Below are 20521 nucleotides of genomic sequence, written 5' to 3'. Positions count from 1 at the left end.
AATAAATTGGCTCTTTGCATCAGGAGGCCAAAACACTGGAGCTTCCGCTTCATCATCAGTCCTTCCAATGAATATTCAGGATTGATTTCCTTTAGGATTGTTGCATGAGACCCCTGGGGAGTAAGAAGAACGGGTGTAGGGAGTTTATGGGTGGGCACGAAGCTTGGAGGGGCCGCTGAGAGGCTCTAGATCTGGAAGAGGAGCAGCCAGTTTGCCTGGACCCTGTCCTGTGCGAGCAGGATTGACTTCCCCTCCGAGCGACGAGAAGTGGACCCCGACTGTTCCTGGGCTGGGAGTCACTTGATCTGAGTGTGGGCAATAATTGCACAGTAAACATACGTTACGGCATATGTGTGATAAGTGCTGATAAGGGGCTGATGGACTGAAAATAGAATCAGGCTGGGCCCCTTCACCATCAGGCCCTACATGACTCCCCGGCCAGCTGCTCAGGGACCCCGGCAGGCCCTGACCTGCCCCTGCCCTCTCTCTGGGCATCTCAGCAGACCTCTTCAGCCATCACTCAGGCTGCCCCTCATCAGAGACACTCAGGCCCCCCTCTCTCTCAGCCAGAAAACTTGGGGTTTCTAGGCTTTCAAGGCCCAGTTTGGGACACTTGGGAGAAGTGAGAAGCTCTCTCTGACCAGCCCCTTTCCCTGTTTTATTTCTTACTGTTTTTTTTCAAATGAAGTGAGATCTATGTAGTATATATAATTCACCATTTTAAAGCATACAATTCAGAGTTCTCCCATTAACTGATATAATTTCTGATACAATAACTGATATAATTTACATCAGGAGTACTTTTTAGTGAGCACTGAACTTGGGCAAATTCTGGGAGATGGTGAAGGACAGGGAGGCCTGGTGTGCTGTAGTCCATGGACTTGTAGAGTCGGACACGACTGAGAAACTGAACAATAACTACAGTCACTTCTTCCTCTCTCTTTCTGAGGTAAATTTCACATCACATGAATTGACTGTTTTATTTATTTTTATTTTTTTTGGTTGCACTGCGCAGCATGTGAGATTGTAGTTTTTTTTGGGGGGGCGGATTGTAGTTTTATGAACACAGATCAAACCCATGCTCCATGCAGTGGAAGCATGGAGCGTTAATCACTGGATGGCCAGGGAAGTCCCATGGATTAACCATTTTAAAGTATAGAATTCAGCGGCATTTAGTGCCTTCACAGCATTGTGCAAGCACTACCTCTTTCTAGTTTCAAAACTTTTAAAAAACCCTCTGCCAAAGAACAGCCTTGTCCTTTAAGTAACCGCACTCCCTCCCTCCATCCCCTTGGCAACCATTAATCACTTCCTGTCTCTATGAATTTGCCTGTTCTGAACATTTTATATGAAATAAATCATGCACCTTGTGATTTTTTGTGTCTGGATTCTATAATGTAGCATAATGTTTTCAAAGTTCATCCAACTTATGGAATGCATCAGCATCTTGCTTCTTTTAAAAGCTGAATAATATTCCATGGTATGTGTACCATGTTTTGTTTATCCATTTATTTGTTGATGGGAATTTGGGTTTTTTTTTACCTTTTGGCTATTTTGAATAATACTGCTGTAAACATTCACATACAAGTTTCTGAGTGAACATATATTTTTATTTCTCTTGGGTATACACTAGGAGTGGAATTAGTGGATTATATTGTGATTCTGTGTTTAACTTTTTGAGGAAATGCCAGACAGTTTTCCACAGTGACTGAGTGGCTGCACCATTTTACATCCCACCAACAATGTATGAAGATTCCTATTTCTCTTTCAGAGAATTGTTACTTTCTGTTTTGTCTTTGTTTTGTCTTTTATCATCACCATCTTCAGTTGAGTTCAGTTCAGTCGCTCAGTCGTGTCTGACTCTTTGCGACCCCATGAATCGCAGCACGCCATGCCTCTCTGTCCATCACCAACTCCTGGAGTTTATTCAAATTCATGTCCATCGAGTCGGTGATGCCATCCAGCCATCTCATCCTCTGTCGTCCCCTTAGTGGGTGTCAAATAATATCTCATTGTGGTTTGGATTGGCATCTCTTTAATGACCAATGTGGGCTTCCCTTGTGGCTCAGCTGGTAAAGAATCCACCTGCAATGCTGGAGACCTGGGTTCGATCCCTGGGTTGGGAATATCCCCTGGAGAAGGGAAAGGCTACCCACTTCAGCATTCTGGCCTGCTGAATTGCATGGACTATGTAGTCCATGGGGTTGCAGAGTCAGACACAACTGAGTGACTTTCACTCCTTCACTCACTCAATGACCAACGTATATCTTTCCTTTTCTCTTTTGCCTTTCGCATTGTTTCTTTTCTCAGCTATTTGTAAGGCCTCTTCAGACAACCGTTTTGCCTTTTTGCATTTCTTTTTCTTGGGGACGCTTTTAATAACTGCCGTCTGTACAATGTCATGAACCTCCATCCATAGTTTTTCAGGTACTCTGTGCATCAGATCTAATCCCTTGAATCTATTTGTCACTTCCACTGTATAATCATAAGGGATTTGATTTAGGTCATACCTGAATGGTCTAGTGGATTTTCATACTTTTTTCAATTTAAGTCTGAATTTTTCAATAAGGAGTTCATGATCTGCAGCCATGAAATTAAAAGATTATTGCTCCCAGGAAGAAAAGCTATGACCAACCTAGACAGCATACTAAAAAGCAGAGACTTTACTTTGCCAACAAAGGTCCATCTAGTCAAAGCTATGGTTTTCCAGTAGTCATGTATGGATGTGAGAGTTGGACAATAAAGAAACTGATCATTGAAGAACTGATGCTTTTGAACTGTGTTGTTGGAGAAGACTCTTGAGAGTCCCTTGGACTGCAACTAGATCCAACCAGTCCATCCTAAAGGAAATCAGTCCTGAGTAGAGTATTCATTGGAAGGACTGATGCTGAAGCTGAAGCTCCAATACTTTGGCCACCTGATGCGAACTGACTCAATGGAAAAGACTCTATGCTGGGAAAGATTGAAGGCAGGAGAAGGGGATGACAGAGGATGAGATGGTTGGATGGCATCACCTACTTGATGGACATGAATTTGAGTAAACTCTGGGAGTAGGTGACGGACAGGGAAGCCTGGTGTACTGCAGTTCATGGGGTCGCATAGAGTTGAACATGACTGACAGAACTGAATAACCAATGTTGTTTAATATCTTTTCATGTGCCTATAGGCCATTTGCATATCTTCTTTGGAGAAATGTCTATGCAAGTTCTTTGTCCATTCAAAGCAGAAAACAACCCCTCGCCCCACCTATTTATTTATCTATTTGGTTGGGCCAGGTCTCAGTTACAGCATGTGGGATCTAGTGTCCTGACCAGGGATTAAACCTGGGTCGCCTGCATTAGGAGTCTTAGTCACTGGACCCCAGGGAAGTCCCATTTTTGACCATTTTTTTCCATTTATTTTTATTAGTTGGAGGCTAATTACTTTACAATATTGTAGTGGTTTTTGCCATACATTGACATGAATCAGCCATGGATTTACATGTATTCTCCATCCCGATCCCCTCTCCCACCTCCCTCTCCACCTGATCCCTCTGGGTTTGACCATTTTTTAAGTTGGTTTGTTGTCTTTTTGCTTTTGAGTTTGTTAGAGTTCTTTATATATTCTGGATACTAAACTCTTATCCAATATATGATTTGCAGAAAGATTCTCTTTCATTCTGTAGGTGGTCTTTTAACTTTCTTGAGAATGTTCTTCAATGTGCAACAGTTTTTAATTTTGATGAAGTTTATTTTTCCTTTCACTTCTTTTTCCTTGCAGCCCCACTCTGAATCAGACCTGACAAGAGCATCTCTCATGGGCTAGGTGTGGTACTGGGAGCCGCAGGAGACACAGGCTGAGTCAGACCACCTAGTCCATGTGGAATCTCATAGGAGGGAAGTGACACAGGTCCTTGACGTGAGGCAGAGATCAACCTGAGATGGGTACAGATGAAGCCCCTGATTGGAGAAAATTGGTGAAGTCTTCTGAGAAGGAGATTTAAAGAACAGTGGAATTGACTGACATAAAAATAAAAAATTGATTATGAGAGCAGTCAGTAGTTTGGTCTAACTGGCATAGAGGGTGGTGCAATTGGAGAGGTAGTGTGCTGACATATTCAGGGACTGGAATGATGTGTGCTTGGTCAAATCCAGTGCTTCTAAAATGGTCATGTGCTCACACGTCACTTGGAGAGCTTGCTCAGATTCAGGTTCAAGAAGTCTGAGGTGGGGCAATCCTGCTTTTCTACCAGATTCCCAGGCAATGTTAGTGTTGCTGGTTCAGGGTTCATAATCTGAAGAGTGATGTGGTTCATTCATTCAACAAACATTCTGTGCAGAATGTCACAATATGCCAGGCTTGGTGCTGAGCAGAAGTGGATGAATGAGCCATGTTTTTGCCTTTGTGCAATTTAACATTTGATAAATGATTTTTTTAAAGCAAACATGAAGATTCTGTTAATTTATAATTTATTAAAGTGTTATTGCTGTAATTGAAAATGTTACAGAGACTTTTAAACTCACTCTTGTGTAGAAAGAAATGTATTAAGGAAAATTATGTGAATAAATATTCCCACGAAATACGTCTGAATGGTTAAAAAATACTGGAAGAGAGCTATCAGATAGTGAATGTCTTTTCTTAAATTTTAAAAATTTCAACAACAACAAATGCTAGTAACCACCATTCTATTTTCTATCTCTATGAATTTGACTGCTCTAGGGACCTCATATAAGTGGAATTGTACAGTGTTTACCTTTTTGTGATTGGTTTATTTCACTTAGCATAACATCTTCAAGCTTTATCCAAGTGGTAGTGTTGGGGTTGCTGGGAGGAGGACAAGAGGGATTCCATCTTGAAGACTTAAGGCAGGATGTGAACTGGGCCTGAACCCTGTTCAGTTCAGTTCACTTCAGTTCAATCACTCAGTTGTGTCTGACTCTTTGCGACCCCATGAATTGCAGCACACCAGGTCTCCCTGTCCATCACCAACTCCTGGAGTTTACTCAAACTCATGTCCATCGAGTCGGTGATGCCATCCAGCCATCTCATCTTCTGTTGTCCCCTTCTCCTCCTGCCCCCCAATCCCTCCCAGCTTCTGGGTCTTTTCCAATGAGTTAACTCCTCCCATGAGGTGGCCAAAGTATTGGAGCTTCAGCTTCAGCATGAGTCCTTCCAATGAACACCCAGGACTGATCTTTAGGATGGACTGGTTGGATCTCCTTGCAGTCCAAGGGACTCTCAAGAGTCTTTTCCAACACCACAGTTCAAAAGCATCAATTTTTCGGTGCTCAGCTTTCTTCATAGTCCAACTCTCACATCCATACATGACCACTGGAAAAACCATAGCCTTGACTAGACGGACCTTGTTACCCATCATTAAAAAAAACCAGGAAAGTCCCTTCTCACAGGTGGCAAGCAACGATTGGAAGTAAGGGTCAGGTTGTCTCAGATTAATAATAGCGTCTGCACTTGCATGTTGTAATTGTTAATTCTTCCATGCCTGCATGTTGTAAAACTAATTACTAAAGTGTAACCAGTCATGTAGTGGAGGGTATAAACCCGAAGCCTCCGAAATCAGCATGGGCCTTGTTGGGAACCGATTTCCCTTATCACAACCGCTGGTGTGATAAACTGTTCTCCATTGTCTTGAGTGTCCTCTGAGGTGTGTTTTGTGACTTCAGATTCTACAACAATAGTTTGTGTCCTTTTATTCATTTTTAATTTTATTTTTGGGAGGGCACATGGCGCGGCATGTGGGATCTTAGTTCCCCAACCAGGGATTGAACTTACTGAGCCCCCTGCATTGCAAGCTCAGCGTCTTAACCACTGGACCACCAGGGAAGTCCTAGAATTTCTTTCTTTTGAAATGTTGAGTCCCATTCTGTTGTATGTCTACCACTGGTTGTTTATTCATCTGTTGATGGACACTTGGATTGATTATACCTTTCAGTTATTGTGAATAAGTTACTATGAAAATGAGTGTACATTATGTCTTTGAGATCTTGTTTTCAATTCTTTTGGGCAAATACCCACAAGTGGAATTGCTGGTGTTACTGCTATTTTTAAATTAATTAAAAATTATTTTAAAAATTTCCTGAAGTTTTTCAAATAAAATAACCAGTAATACAATTATACCTACGGATGTAACCCATTTATATAGTCTTTTTCTGGGAGGGGTCCTTGATAGTTTTTGCGAGTATAGAGGGGTCCCTTAGATAAAAAAATCGGGAACTGCTCATCCAAGGTAGTGGCAGAGGCAATGAAGAGCTGTGGCCAGTGTGGAGAGGTAGTTAGGGGTTAACAGTGCCCAGATCAGGTGACCCTTTAAAGTGAGAGTCAGGGTGACCTCTGGGTTTCTAGCTCCTACCACAGGGATGGGTGCTAAGGAGACCCGGGGCAGTGGGGAGTTGATGAGGTCAGGTTGGGCCAGTAGAGTGAGGGGCCCTTAGGGCACTCGGTGGCAGTTTCTATGTAGTTTGTTTGTTTATTTATTTGGCTGCACTGAGTCTATGTTGCTGCGAGCGGTGGCATTTCTCCAGCTGTGATGCATGGGCTTCTCATTGCAGTGGCTTCTCTTGTTGCAGAGCACAGGCTCTAGGGAGCGTGGGCTTCGGGAGTTGCAGCTACCAGTCTTTACAGCACAGGTAGTTGTGGTGCATGGGCTTAGTTGCCCCATGGCACATGGGGTCTTCCCAGATCAGGGATCGAACCTGCATCTCCTGCATTGGCAGGCAAATTCTTCACCACTGAGCCACCTGGGAAGCCCTCTAGGTAGTTTGTTTTGAGGAGCCTGGAGGAGATGTGAGATGCAGTTAGGAACATGAGGGTTATTTGCTTTGTGTTTCTTCTCTTCAGCCAGGTCATGAGCTCTAGGAGGTCAGGATCAGGGCAGACTTATAGTTACTGAGGTACGCATGCCCAGAGGCGAGATATAAATTCTTGGGGGGCTGGTGGGTGCGTCACCACCCACCATTGGTATGGCCATACTCCTGAGACAACTACAACCCACCTCTCCAGACACTCCTTCCCCAGCAGCCGATGCAGGGGGTGCAGTTCTGGTCAAAGAACTAAGATCCTCACCTCACAAGGGACCCCAAGCAAGGACCACCAGCTGGACCCAGACAACCCACAGAATTGTGCAAAACTGTTTTCAGCCATTAAGTTTTGGAGTTATTTGTTCCTGCTACAATAGAAAACTGCAACAGTCTCCCTCATCAGACTATATTGTTGTTGTTCAGTTGCTTAATTTTGTTTGACTCCTTGCAACCCCATGGATTGTAGCACAACAGGCTTCCCTTGTCTTCCATTATCCCCCAGAGTTTGCTCAAATTCATGCTCTTTGACATCAGATTATGAGTTCCCCCCAAAAGCAGGAATGGATGCCCTGACCACTCCAGACCTCTGGTCTGAGTCCAGAGGCTGAGAAGGACCAAGTGTTCATCAAACATTCCTCGAGTGAATAAATGAAACCCATCAAAATTCCACCGTTCACCCTGAGATAGAATAGATTTATTAGCAAGAGGTAATCAGGAAACATATATTTTTACAAAAATGGAAATTGTTTTCCAAACAAGCTGTAAGTTGAAATATTATAGGACTTGAAATAGAATTCTCATACCACTAGGTATTGCTTACAGCAAAAGTTGTCTGTTTGTCGGAGTGGAGCATGCCTGCCACTTCAGAGTTGACCTGTGTTTTCTATACTGTACAATGTAAAAAATAGATGGTAGTATTCACAGAATAAGCACTACAGTACTATATTCCTGCTAGAAGGCATTTAGACAGGACTACAGTATATGCAATAAAAACACTTGGTTATTGAGTTTCTAAATCTACAGTGTGGTACTATTTTTCACAAGGCATACAGACTGGGAGCATCTCAACGTAAGCTTTGTCGTGACCATTAGGCGGCTCAAAGAGGAAAAGTGACATTTTTCACGTGTTCCTGACTTGCAGTGGATGCTGGCCGCCTTTGGCAAAGTCGACACGACTTGGTGTTGTGATTCTGTTTTCCTCGGGAAGTTCTGGGGCCTTGTCCAGGGTTACGGAGACAGATGGTCATGCCCCCTGGTGCTATTTCCAGAACCAGGAGTGGCACGGTGCCTGAATGAGGCGGTGGCCTCGGAGGCTGTCGTGGGGCGTGGTTCTCAGCGGACAGGACCCTCTTCCCTCCGGGTCACTGGGAGGTGCGGAGTTTGGAGACCTGCGATTTGGGCTGGAAAAGCTGCTCTGGAAATCGGCGTCACCATCAGCAGGAAGATTTGTCAATGACCAGACTCCGGGGTATGGTTCCCCCTCCCACCTCCCCCCACCCCCCACCCAGTTATCACAACTACATGGAACATGCCGGAGGATGTTGCCTGGCCAACTCAGCCCAGAGGCCTGGGCTGGGGGCAGACAGAAGCAGGACAGGTGCCTAAGAGTTGTGTATGCGCGGGGTCTGTTTTCCCTTTGGAGAAGAGTAACGGGCTGGGAAGGACAGACTGAAAGGATGGTTGATGAAAAGAACCAGGCACTGCAGGAGACGAGGGGTGGGGCGGGCAGACCAAGTCTTAAACGGTGCAGAAATTCATATTCTGGTTCTATGGTAATCTAAGAACAAGAACGGATTTGTTTCTTGGAGAAGCACATACTAAAGAAGAAAACCCAGAGAAACCAAACGACTATGTACAGTATCATATAGCACGTGTCCATGGGAGCGGCTGGATCTGGGCTGTGTACCAGCTTCAGGTGGGGAGTTTTGGTTCTATTCGGAGAGAAGACTCGTAGAGGCTTTCTTCATCCATTACAAAAGATTGGTCCAGTAAATACTGCGTTACCTGAGAAAAGGAAAAGAGAAGAAGGAATGCAAGGTGATGCGATCTCCATAATATACTAAGTGGTCACTGAGTGTCTCCCAGGAATCAGGCAGCATCATGGGGAGAGGGGCATCAGGCTTGCACATGAGGCAAAGATGCATTAAAAACAATGAATGTTTTAATGTTTATGATTTTGCTTCATTATTATTATTTTTTGGCCACACTGCAAGGCATGTGGGATCTTAATTCGTCAACCAGGATTGAACCCGTGTCCCCTGCACTGGAAGGCGGACTGTTAACCACTGGACCACCATTGAAGTCCCTGTTGTGTCTTAATACTATTTTTTAGTATTGTCTTAAATTTTTGTCTTCATAGTAATACAAAATCACATATGGTCAAAATTACTCTTGACCATCATTCCTGTGGTTGAGTGTTAGAAGACATATTTTAGGCTCATATCAAAAAATTGTCTATAGCTATGAGACTTGCCTGGTGGTCCAGTGGCTAAGACTTCACGCCCCCAATGCAAGGGGCCAGGGTTCCATCCCGGTTGGGAAACTAGATCCCTACATGCTGCAACTAAGAATTCAAGTGCTGCTGCTAAAGATCCTTCATGGTGCAACAAAGACCCGGTGCAGCCAAATAAATAGATATTTCAAAATATAATCATCTCTCTCTATGGGCTTCCCTGGTGGCTTAACTGGTAAAGAATCTGCCTGCAATGTGGGAGACCTGGGAAGATCCCCTGAAGTAGGGAACAGCTACCCATTCCAGTATTCTGACCTAGAGAATTCCATGGACTGTGTAGTCCATGGGGTCGCAAAGAGCTGGACGTGAATGAGCAGCTTTCACATTCACATTCACATCTATATCTATGTATCTAAAATGTCGATTGTAGCGTCTACGCCGTGGATGCACGGGTGTTCACAGTTCTTTCGTGCATGTGTGCTCAGTTGCTTCAGCTGTGTCGGACTCTTTGTGACCCTATGAACTGTAGTCCGCCAGGCTCCTCTGTCCATGGGATTCTGTAGGCAAGAATACTGGAGTGGGTTACCATTTCCAACTCCAGAGACAGTTCTTTTAGTGTTTCCATATGTTGGAAAAATGTTCTTAAACATCAGGATTACATAGCATAAGAGAGAATCCCCCAGGAGCCGACTGCGGAAGCTGAGGCTGTGTAAGAAAGGAGGCTCCCTGTTCTTCCCCTCACGAGGCTCACTCCAGGGCAAAATCTCAGAGTGGAAAATCAGGAAGAGTCACCACATGGATTAAACTATTCTCCTTACTCCATGTGCTCCACTTCACGCAACTCCTAAGTGCTTTGCTGGACTCCTGCGTGTTAAATGTACAATGAGAGATCAGAACCCACATCTCACAGGTAGACTCCTACCCTTCATGAAGAATCTCTCCAAGGCTCAGCGGTGGCTCAGATGCTAAAGAATCTGTCTGCAACATGGGAGATCTGGGTTCCACCCCTGGGTCAGAAAGATCCCCTGGAGAAGAGAATGGCAACCCACTCCAGTATTCTTGCCTGGAGAACTCCATGGACAGAGTAGTCTGGCCGGCTACAGTCCATGGGGTCAGAAAGAGTGGGACAGGACTGAGCAATTAAACACTTTCACGTTTCCAAGGTTCAGTGACTTGTCAGTTGTTTGGAGCTGAAGGTTCATGTTTTTCCACAGACACTTCGATCAGGAGGAAGAAAACAATTTCATTTCTTAGTATGTAATTGGGAACCATCTGATAGCTGCAGGAGAAAAATCAAGTCCTTGTGAGCTTCTTTGCTAGTTGACCTTCTGCTACTGTGAGGGACTGACCTGGCTGTCTAGGATGCTAACCATTAGTCACCAATGAAAAGGTTATGTGTCTGATTAATGGCTCTCAACCAGCACCTCCAGGAAGATGACCTCAGATTTCATGTCTAGACAAACTCTGATAAAGACGTGGCAATATTACAGCTATGGGAAATAGACCAGACTTTTATTTTTTTCTGTCTTTTAAAAAATTACTTATTTTTATTTCTTGGCCATGCCATGTAGCATGTGGGATCTTAGTACCCCAACCAGGGATCGAACCCATGCCTCCTGAAGTAGAAGGGCAGAGTCTTAACCACTGGACCACCATGGAAGTCCCAGGACCAGACTTTTATATCTAGTTAGTAGCTTCATATGAACAGTTCTTTATAGAGCACAAAATCTCAACTCTCCAAATATACTGGAAGTCAGCAGACTGGTCAGTTTTCTCCATCATGAGCATTTGTTTCCCTAAGAGTGTTGCTTCTGTTGAGACTGGCAGCAAACACCACCACTGCAAAGCTGTTAACAGAAGGAGCCTGAAGGGCATGCTTAGTATGCTTAAGTCTCTTCAGCTGTGTCCCTTTCTTTGCAACCCATGGATTGTAGCCCGTCAGGCTCTTCTGTCCAAGGGATTTCCCAGGCAAGAATACTGGAGTGGGCTGTCATTTCCTTCTCCAAGTCTAAAGGGCAGTAACATTTATTTGTTTTGCACATTGGAGCTCAAGGGCAAGTTTAAGAAGGGGGCAAAGGCCTAATACAGTGCCTGGTACCTGGTATGTGTTCAATAAGCACCTGCCAAATCAAAGAATGAGTGAATGACAAGGAAAAAGCGGCACACTTGATTAAGGTTTCTCTTCTCCCTGTGGCTATCAGCTATAAGACAGAGTGAGTTCATGGAACCTGGCAGGAGACAGTGCAAGTCTATCACAAAGGAGTAGATGCATGTTCAGTAGTGTTCGATTCTTTATGACCTCATGGACTGTAGCCCACCAGGCTCCTCTGTCCATGGGATTTCCCAGGCAAGAAAACTGGACTGGGTTGCTGTTTCCCCCTCCAGGGGATCTTACCAATCCAGGGATTGAACCCAAATCTCTTAGGTCTCCTGCATTGGCAGGCAGATTCTTTACCACTGAGCCACGTGGGAAGCCCCAAAGAAATATGTGCGTGTGTATAGCCTGCTAACAGAGTAAAACAGAAGTTTTGTTGTGCTTGCAAACACACACAAAGAATGAGTGATGCGGTTGGCGTTGGGAGGGGAACTTTCTTGGAGGCTGGGGGATTTTCTGCTGGGTGCCCTTTCTAGCAGTGAACTTTGAAACTGGTGAGCGTTTCGAAAAGATGTGGTAAACATGGCTCTCTTGCCTCCAGGGAGATCAGGCATGATTCTAAGCCATCCTGTGGCAGGTAAAGATTAGACGGGAGCTATGGGATGAACACAAGCTCTGTCTGAAGGAGGGGGAACTCGTGGTGGGTCAGGGGACAGGACACACGGAGGAGGGCTTCCTGGAAGAGTGGGGCCCAGGGAATTCAAGGTAGAAAATGCTTGGGTTTGGAGGGGGAGGGGAAGAGGCAGGAAGAAGGGGGTTGCCGCCACAGCACTCAAGAGAAATCAGAAGTGACTGCAAATGCTGCCGGCTCACCTTTGCTTGGTGCTCGATCTTGTAGGCAGTTTGTTGAAACTGGCGGATCTCTCGGATGATGTGAGATATCTGCAGGAAGGAAGGAGAGTTTTAAATATTTATTATTTATTTGACTGAGCCAGGTCTTAGTTGCTACATGTGGGATCTAGTTCCCTGACCAGGGATCAAACCTGTGTCTCTTGCATTGGGAGCATGGAGTCTTAGCCACTGGGCCACCAGAGAAGTCCCAGGAAGGCGAGTTTTAGAAACAATTTGCTCCTAGTACCACCCCTGGACCCCCTCCCCCTGCAGAACAGAAGGGACATCAATAGCCATCAACTCAGCCTCTTAATTCACCTCCTGGGAGATGCTACTGAAGAATCATGATTTTCCTTATACTAGCAACTGCCTCAAAGGCTGATCCTTGGTAAGAATCAATAAATCTATAGGTTATAAGGGGTAACATGGACTATCTGTCCTTCTCTGACCTATTTCACCAAGCACAATATCCTCGAGGTCCATCCACGTTGCTGCAAATGGCAGAACCTCATTCAATTTATTCATTTATTGAAGTATAGCTGATGCACATTATTATATAAGTTACAGGTGCACAGTACAGTGATTTACAATTTTTAAAAGTTATAATCCATTTGTTGCTATTATAAAATACTGGTTACATTCCCTGTGTTGTACAATATATCCTTATAGCTTATTTTATACATAACATTTTGTACCTCTTAGAACTTCATTCTTTTTTAGGGCTGAATAATATTTCAGCATATGTGTGTGCATGTGTGTATATATATAAATATATATGTATGTACACATACATACATATACATATACACACCACATCTTCTTTTGGAGAAGGAAATGGCAACCCACTCCAGAATTCTTGGAAATTTGATGGACAGAGGAGCCTGGTGGGCTAGAGTCCATGGGGTCGCAAGAGGCAGAAACGACTTAGCGATTAAACCACCACCACCACATCTTCTTTATCCATTCATATAATCTATAAAAACACTGAATCATTATGTCATATACCTGAAACTATCACAGTATTGTAAATCAACTATACTTCAATAAAAAGATGTATATTTAAAATGTAAAATATATATTCAGCCAGATCACACTAAAGATGATGAAAATTATTTTAAAGACTCACAGATAATATAGTAAGAGAAAATTACCAATCATTTTCTTTAAGAGAAAATTACCAATCATTTTCTTTAAGTAGTGAAAATAAATGAGTGATTTTATTGCTAAAAAAAAAATCCTGATGACCTTGATGCTGGGAAAGATTGAAGGCAGGAAGAGAAGGGGGTGGCAGAGGATGAGATGATTAGATAGCACCACTGACTCAATGGGCTTGAGTTCGAGTGAACTCTGGGAGACGGTGAAGGACAGGGAAGCCTGGTGTGCTGCAGTCCATGGGGTCACAAAGAGTCAGACACGACTTAAGGACTGAACAACAACAAAAATTACAGTATGTGATTGAGAGAGAAACATCACTTGATCAGTGGTGCCAGCTTATCCAACATCCTAAAACAGCTCCCCTCAACTCCAGCAACAGCTAAAGGCCACTTTCCATGTGCCCATGCTGTGCAAGACCACACAAAGTCTCCTCATCCTGCCACTAGGACAGTGCTGCCAACTTGCCCTTGATAGAGAAATCTTACCAATTAAACAAAACCTTAGGAGGAAGCCCATGACATAGAACCAATACAAAAAGAGGCTCTCTGGCTGGAGACAACAGGGGAGAAGGATGGGTACAAACAAGGCTCCCTACTGGAAAGGGGTCTTCATCTCCCTTCCCAGGTCCTAGATTTCCCTGGGGAAATTGGAAACCTACTTGCTTAGGAGGTGTTGCAGAAATGATTCTGCTGAGGCCACATAAAGCAAGGGCTTATTTAGGACTTCCCTTATGGTCCAGTGGTTAAGAATCTGCCTGTCAATTCAGGGGACACAGGTTTGATCCCTGGTCTGGAAAGATCCCACATTCCTTGGGGCAAATATGCCCATGTGCCACAACTACTGAGCCTGTGCTTAGAGCTATGAGCTGCAACTACTGAAGCCCGTGTGCCTGAGAACCTGTGTTCTGCAGCAAGAGAAGCCACTGCGATGGGACGCCTGTGCACCGCAACTAGAGAAAACCCATGTGTAGCAATGAAGACCCAACAGAGTCAAAAATAAATAAAATAAAGTTAAAAAAAAAAAAGCAAGTGCTTATCTGAACGACACTGGATGGGCTTGGAATAAAGATACACCTTTTGGAGTCACACAGAGCCCCAGATCCGGCTCTGCCCTTTACTTAGGGGTGATCTTGGGCTGGTCCTGGATCACTCCCAGCTTCAGCCTGCTCCCCTGTGAGTTAGACAACACCCACTCCTCAGCCTACAGGCGTTAGAGGAGGGGATGGAGGTACAGCTGGCTCAGGGCAGGTCAATGCTAACCGCCACTTAAGGGGGTGTCTCTTCTTACAGGAGGAGCTGGGCTCAGGCTCCCCGCCAGTCGGCCAGGCCTGGAGGCCTGCTCCTGGAGGCAGAGCTCTGGTGGGCCTGGGCTCGGGTTTTGATGTCCCCCTGCCCCTGCCCCCCCCCTGCTGTGGGGAACTCACCATTCTCATCTTGGAGAAGTTGACCAGGCCGTCCTCCGTGTAGTTGGGCGTACCCTCTTCGATGAAGGCCAGGTCAGTGAGGTACATCCCCAGGTAAGGGACACAGGGCGGGTCACAACTTTGAAGCAAACGGCATTGACAGAGGTTTTTCACTTAAAACGCTGGCGCCTCTCCCAAGAACAGACACACCCCTGTGGGTCGCTCGCTTTGCTGGACGGAAAGGGGTTTCTATTCGCCAAGAGTTAACAGTAGCGCTTGGGCCTGAATTACCAGCTGGGCGAGAGGGTCAGTCCTCCAGATGGTGGGGGTGACATGGTGCCAGCTAGGGCTTCTCCGTGGACGATCCCTTCCCACCCCAAGCCTGAAGGTCCCCCTCTACCTGTCTGCTCCCTCTCCCAGATGGAGTCCTGGGGCTTGGCCACCAGCCCCAGCCAGGCTCTCTTTTCTGTCTCTCCCCTGAAACGCTCCATCACAACCCCATCCCAGAATCATGTCTGGGGGGTGCCTTGTAGCGCCACCCCCATTCCCGCCAGTTACCCCAGACACTCTCTCCCGGAGATGTCTCTGCCTTTGTTTCTCGCCCCACTGGGACCTCTGCCCCCCCAGGCACTGAGCTACCAGCACAGAAGGCGCTGCTGCCTGAGACCTCCGTCCTGGATGTGGTCTGGGCGGGGGTTGACAGCCTTTGTGGGGGACGGGCCAGGCCTCTCTGATCTGTGGCTCTGAAGCAGGGGTTCCAGTCACTGGTCCTCCACGCCCCGCCTGGCGCCTCTGACGGGGTGCTGGGTCAGGGGGTGATGCTGTGATGCCTCCGGTGGTCACTCTGCCCCGGCAGAGCTCCTTACAACTCCCTCGAGGGACTCCCCACACGCTCTACAGGCTCCTCTCAGCTCAGCACACAGCTGCAGCGACCCTCCTTTTCTAGCCCATCTCACCTCTGTCTCCTGGTGGGAACTCTGCCTCTCCAGAGGGGGTCAAGACAGGGAGGATGGTAGAGCAAGGACAGAACCTGGTCTCAGCCCCCTGTCTGCTAGCTGTGTGACCCTGAACCAAATCTTTCCCTCTGGTTCTCAGGCTCCCCTGCACAACAGCGCTCATATTAGCTGAGACAATTCTAGGTGATTTGAGAGTTGATTTTAGGTGATGCTCAGACACTGTTTAGATAAATCGATTCATATGATGATAAACATGTGATTTTCACCCCCACCACCCAGCATCATGAGTATCAGCATCATGGTTTTGACACTTCCTAACACTTGCCATTTCCCTCACTCTTCTTTTCTTTTTTGAACAAACACTAACAGGACTCATTAAGGATCAGAACCTTGGCATACATCAGGGTCTGGTAAGAATTTAATAATATTGTTTTGTTTTGTTTTCACTGTATTTATTTTTTATGGTAACCATATATATTTATGGCAAATACGCTGGTTTCCCATTTGCTGTCATGATAGTTTTTCTTCTTCAAATAAAGAAAATAAATTTAAATATTTATTTCTGGGAAATAGTTAATTTAAAGGAGCCTATTAAGTACAAGCAAATACAGCTGACACGAGTATGGCAAAGTCTTAAGGGAGGTGGATTTTTGGAGTTTGAGAAACAGTGGAGAAGAGAAATATTATTTGAACTGTCACTCTTGACTCATGGGGTGTTAAAATCAATTTGGTGAGTGTTGATCAGATTTTTTAAAAAGTTTTGAAAAAGAGAGAACAGGGAATATCTGAGTTCATTGCACGGTCTAAAATTGCTTTGAGACATTTTTGTCCCCGTTAGGTATATATGCATTTGTATACAGGGTAACACTGTCAAATATAATTTTATTTTTTTCTTTCCTGCAGGTTGTGAAAAAGGGGAAAAAAAAAAAAAAGCAAGAATCATGCTGTCACTGGCAGACCTCTCTGAGTCCTTCCGGCCATTAATAGTCCATGATTATTATTGGGTGGGCCAAAAAGTTTGTTCCGGTTTTTAACATCTTATGGAAAAACCAGAATCATCTTTTTGGCCAACCCAATACATGCCTGGTTTTCCATCAAACTCCAAATCTGAAGCACAGGCTGGTGGATCTGATGGAGAAAGAGTTCAAAGGTCTGAGAAGCCATTCTGGGGCTGTAGGGCTGACTGGTGGGTTCTGGGGGTGCTCTATTCCTCCTGCCCTTGGTGGGCACCAGGCAGCCTGGAGAGCTTGGAGGACCTCTTATCTCGGACAGAGGCAGAGGGAAGGCCAAGTGACTGCTCACTGACTGTGAATGACTGAAGGAAGCAGGATGTTTCTGAATGCCTCACGGGGTCCTGACCACCCAGATCAGTGAAAAAATATCTGGGGTCCTCGGGCCACTCGGTGATTTCCCTGAATGATTTACGGGGGGTTATGATCCAAGTGTGGAAAGATGATGGGCAGGCAATTTAGTCACTTGCATGTGGCACCGCCAGTCCCGGACTCTGTTCTTGTTCATCACCTGCATAGTGAGGGGCTTTAGGGAACAGCACACTTCATTCAGTCATGTACACACACACACACACACACACACACACACACACCACACACACACACACACACACACCCACCCGAGTCCAGAGCCATGAGGGAAATATATGGTGTTGTCAGAGTGGCCAGAGTAGGGGGCGGTGGGGGCAGAGAAGGCTGGAGGAGGGCCCCCAAAGGGCAGTACTGTGTGGACACAGACCATGCTGAGCATCTGAGTGTACCGGGAAGCACAGTGGGGGCTTTGTGTGGGCAAAACACCCAACGTGTGGCTAGTTCTGAACTCTCCACGTGGGCATCTGGCCTGTTGGGTGGGGTCCAACTTGCCTTGCATCAGGGCCTGGCCAACAAGGCTGTTGTGGGTGGGGGCAGAGCCCTCACATGCCTGCACCTGACGTTCTAGGGAGCAGAAAGAAAGTGCCCACCCCCCAGTCTAAAAGCTGCTTCTGGTTTCCCAGGCAGCACCTAGACATGTATGCCAACACCTGGTGACTCCTGGCACCTGGATCTTATCTATGATTGTTTGGGGCCCCCAAGCCTGATGTTTCTGCCAAGAAATTCCTGATGATGTCAAAGGGGATGAAAGAAATGAGCTGGCACCAGCGACTGAAAGCAAGATGCAGCTGCCTGATGGGTTTCTCCACTGAACCCCAGGAAAGGGGTGGTGACAAGCAGGGGTCACCCTCTGCTCTGTCCCCAAACCCCACCCCTGGCTGTGGGATGGACTGCCCTCTCTTACAAGCATCCAGTCTGGAATCTCCTCTCTTTCTCGAGGGGATGAGGGACACCAGGGGCTGGGCTGGAATCCCTGGGGTCAGGACCAACAGTTCTGGTATGTGGTGCAGGGAAATCAGGTCCTCAGAGTTTGGGGAAATATTTTTTTTGGTAATGGATTAGGAGTGGGGTGGGGCTCAGAATCCAACATTGGTTTTTGCCACCTGGATTCTACCTGCTCTGTAGTTTCATGAGCAAGAGACTGGGCTTCGCTCTGTGGCCACAGGCTGAAAATAAAGATGCAAACAGATATTTGCTCTTGTTGGAGCCCCTGAAACTCCAGGACTGTGGATCCATCACATTCACATACATAGATGGATGTCCACACCATCAGGAGGTCGCATGGGGTGGCCTGCTGGTCGGCCAGCAGACTTGCTCCCCCAGAGTTGTTCCCATCCTCCACTTAGGGGAATAGAGGGGAAGGGCTGTGACAGAAGCAGCGAGAGCCTGGCTCCTGCGTGCCCTTCACAGGCACTATTCAAACTAAAGACAGATGTGCCAATGAGCAAGCATCTGCTGGGTTAAGATTACACAGATGGGCAAAGCTGGAACTGGCCCCTCAAGAGATTGTAACCAAATTTTACAGCAAAATGTTTTGAGTGGAGCTGTGGGCAGCTTCTGGTCACTTGGTGGATGATAGGAGGGGACAGTCTTGTGGGTTTCACCAGGGTGTGGTTTGAGGAAGGAGAAGGGGGAGATCACGTCCATGTGGGGGCACTGGGGCAGCGGACTGATGGGGTGCACACAGCAAGCCTTGTAGGTGGCCCAGGAGATATTTAAGAGAGTAGCTGGGGACAGGAGGTAGGATTTGGGGGTGCAGTCTTGGCTGGTAAAGCTAAAGGGCCATGTGCTAGCCTGGGTGCTGCACAAGGCTGCATATTATGATGACAGACTCAAAAGGACACCCAGGACATCAGAACAGGTCTGAGGACCCACGGACCCACACGGTGAGGCCCATCATGAGCTCCTTGTCTGGGCGACTCACCAACTATGCCCACCCACCACCTCATGCCCTCTGACCTCTGCCCCTCGCCCGGTGAGATGACCCCCAAGTCTTCACATACTGCTGCTTTATGCATAAATCTCGGTGCTTCCGGATTAAAGGGGGATAAACACACGTCCCAACCTGTCCTTCCCCTGCCTGGCCTGGCCTGCATCTCCGTAAGGCAGGAACCTGGTTTGCATAAAGGTCTCAGCGGCCAGAACGCCTGAAGGCCACCTGTGCCCTGCATGGCTGGGTGAAGAGGCGTCTAGGAGAGGCACTTACACAAGCCCACGGGAACCTGAAAGCGGGGAGACAGTCAGGATGGGGACGCAGACAGAATGGGGACCACGGAGGCGGTGAGGCTGTGGCGGCGCTGGGCGAGGAAGCCATGTGAAGGAGGAGGATGGAGCAGCACCTGGGGGCGGACGGACGGACGGACGGACGGACGGACAGGTTGGTGAATGCGGGGGGCAGCTCCCCACAAGCACAGTCCACGGGGGCTCGCGGAGCCCGGGCGGAGGAGACACGGCCGGACAACACAGATGGGTGGAACATCTGTCTGAGGACACAAACAAAGTGGAGATGATGGTCAAGGCGATGGGACACAGAGCTGGCACGAGGGACACACCAGGGATGACAGGAGAGAAATGAGAAAGGTGGACGGGGCTGGCAGGGTGGGGGTGTGGGGTGCTGAAGTCACTAGAGGGGCTGGAGGTGTGATGGGTTCTATCCCCAGGTGCTGGGGGCTTTAGCGGGCCTGGTGTGGGCAGTGGTCATGGGGTCCCTCTTGGAAAGGAGGAGAGGCGCTCCCGGGCTCCATTGGAGCCAAGGCCCTGGGATCTCCCAGGCACTGGAAGGTCCAGCAAGTGGCCACATAGGAACCGAGAGCAAGGGTGAGGGCCAGCCCAACAGGCCATGTGCTCGAGTGTCCAATAGGAACACAGAGGCAGAGACTAGTGGAGGAACCCCAAGTGAGCATCTAACGAGAGTGACAGCAAACCCATGTTTCAGGTGAGTGTGCAGCCTCGGCATGTGACAAGGGGTCAAGTCACTGCTGCCCAAAGACAGCTGGCCTGGCCTCTCAGGCAAACCACAGGGCACCGGCTTAGGTCAAGGCCTGGCTCTGTCACCATTTCCCCCAATCCTCTGGCCAGCCACTAGCTCCTCAGTGTCCTTGTCTGGACAAACATCACAGGAGATTTTTGTCTCACAATGTGGTTCTCAGTGGGGGCAATTGTGCCTCCCTGAGGGTATCTGGCCATGTCTGGAGACCTTCCTGGTCCTCATAACTCGGCGGGGGTGGGAGGGACAGGGGCACTGGTCCCATGCGTAGAGGTCAGGTTTGCATTCTTTCATGCACAGGACAGCCCTTACCACAAAAACTATCCTGGTCTAGGGACTTCCTTGGCGGTTGAGTGGTTAAGACTCCACACTTCCACTGCAGGTGGTGTGGTTTGATCCCTGGTCAGG

The 20521-nt window shown here is 47.1% G+C and overlaps 1 protein-coding gene across 1 annotated transcript in view; it reads right to left on the bottom strand.

Annotated features, from left to right (window-relative positions):
• Positions 1 to 7466: 7466 nt before the first annotated feature.
• The window catches only part of RASGRF1 (Ras protein specific guanine nucleotide releasing factor 1), a 103030-nt gene continuing 89975 nt past the window's right edge, over positions 7467 to 20521 (bottom strand). The window contains exons 25-27 of the mRNA XM_070478259.1: positions 14811 to 14928; positions 12215 to 12283; positions 7467 to 8798 (exon numbers count right to left, since the gene is read on the bottom strand). Coding sequence (XP_070334360.1) covers positions 8706 to 8798; positions 12215 to 12283; positions 14811 to 14928 — 280 coding nt within the window. The 3' untranslated portion in view covers positions 7467 to 8705. The remainder of the gene's footprint in view (positions 8799 to 12214; positions 12284 to 14810; positions 14929 to 20521) is intronic.

Source organism: Odocoileus virginianus, chromosome 16, assembly GCF_023699985.2.
Source record: "Odocoileus virginianus isolate 20LAN1187 ecotype Illinois chromosome 16, Ovbor_1.2, whole genome shotgun sequence".
Lineage (NCBI taxonomy): Eukaryota > Metazoa > Chordata > Mammalia > Artiodactyla > Cervidae > Odocoileus > Odocoileus virginianus.
The sequence above is the reverse complement of the archived record's forward strand: the minus strand, read 5'-3'. Positions and strand labels throughout refer to the sequence as shown.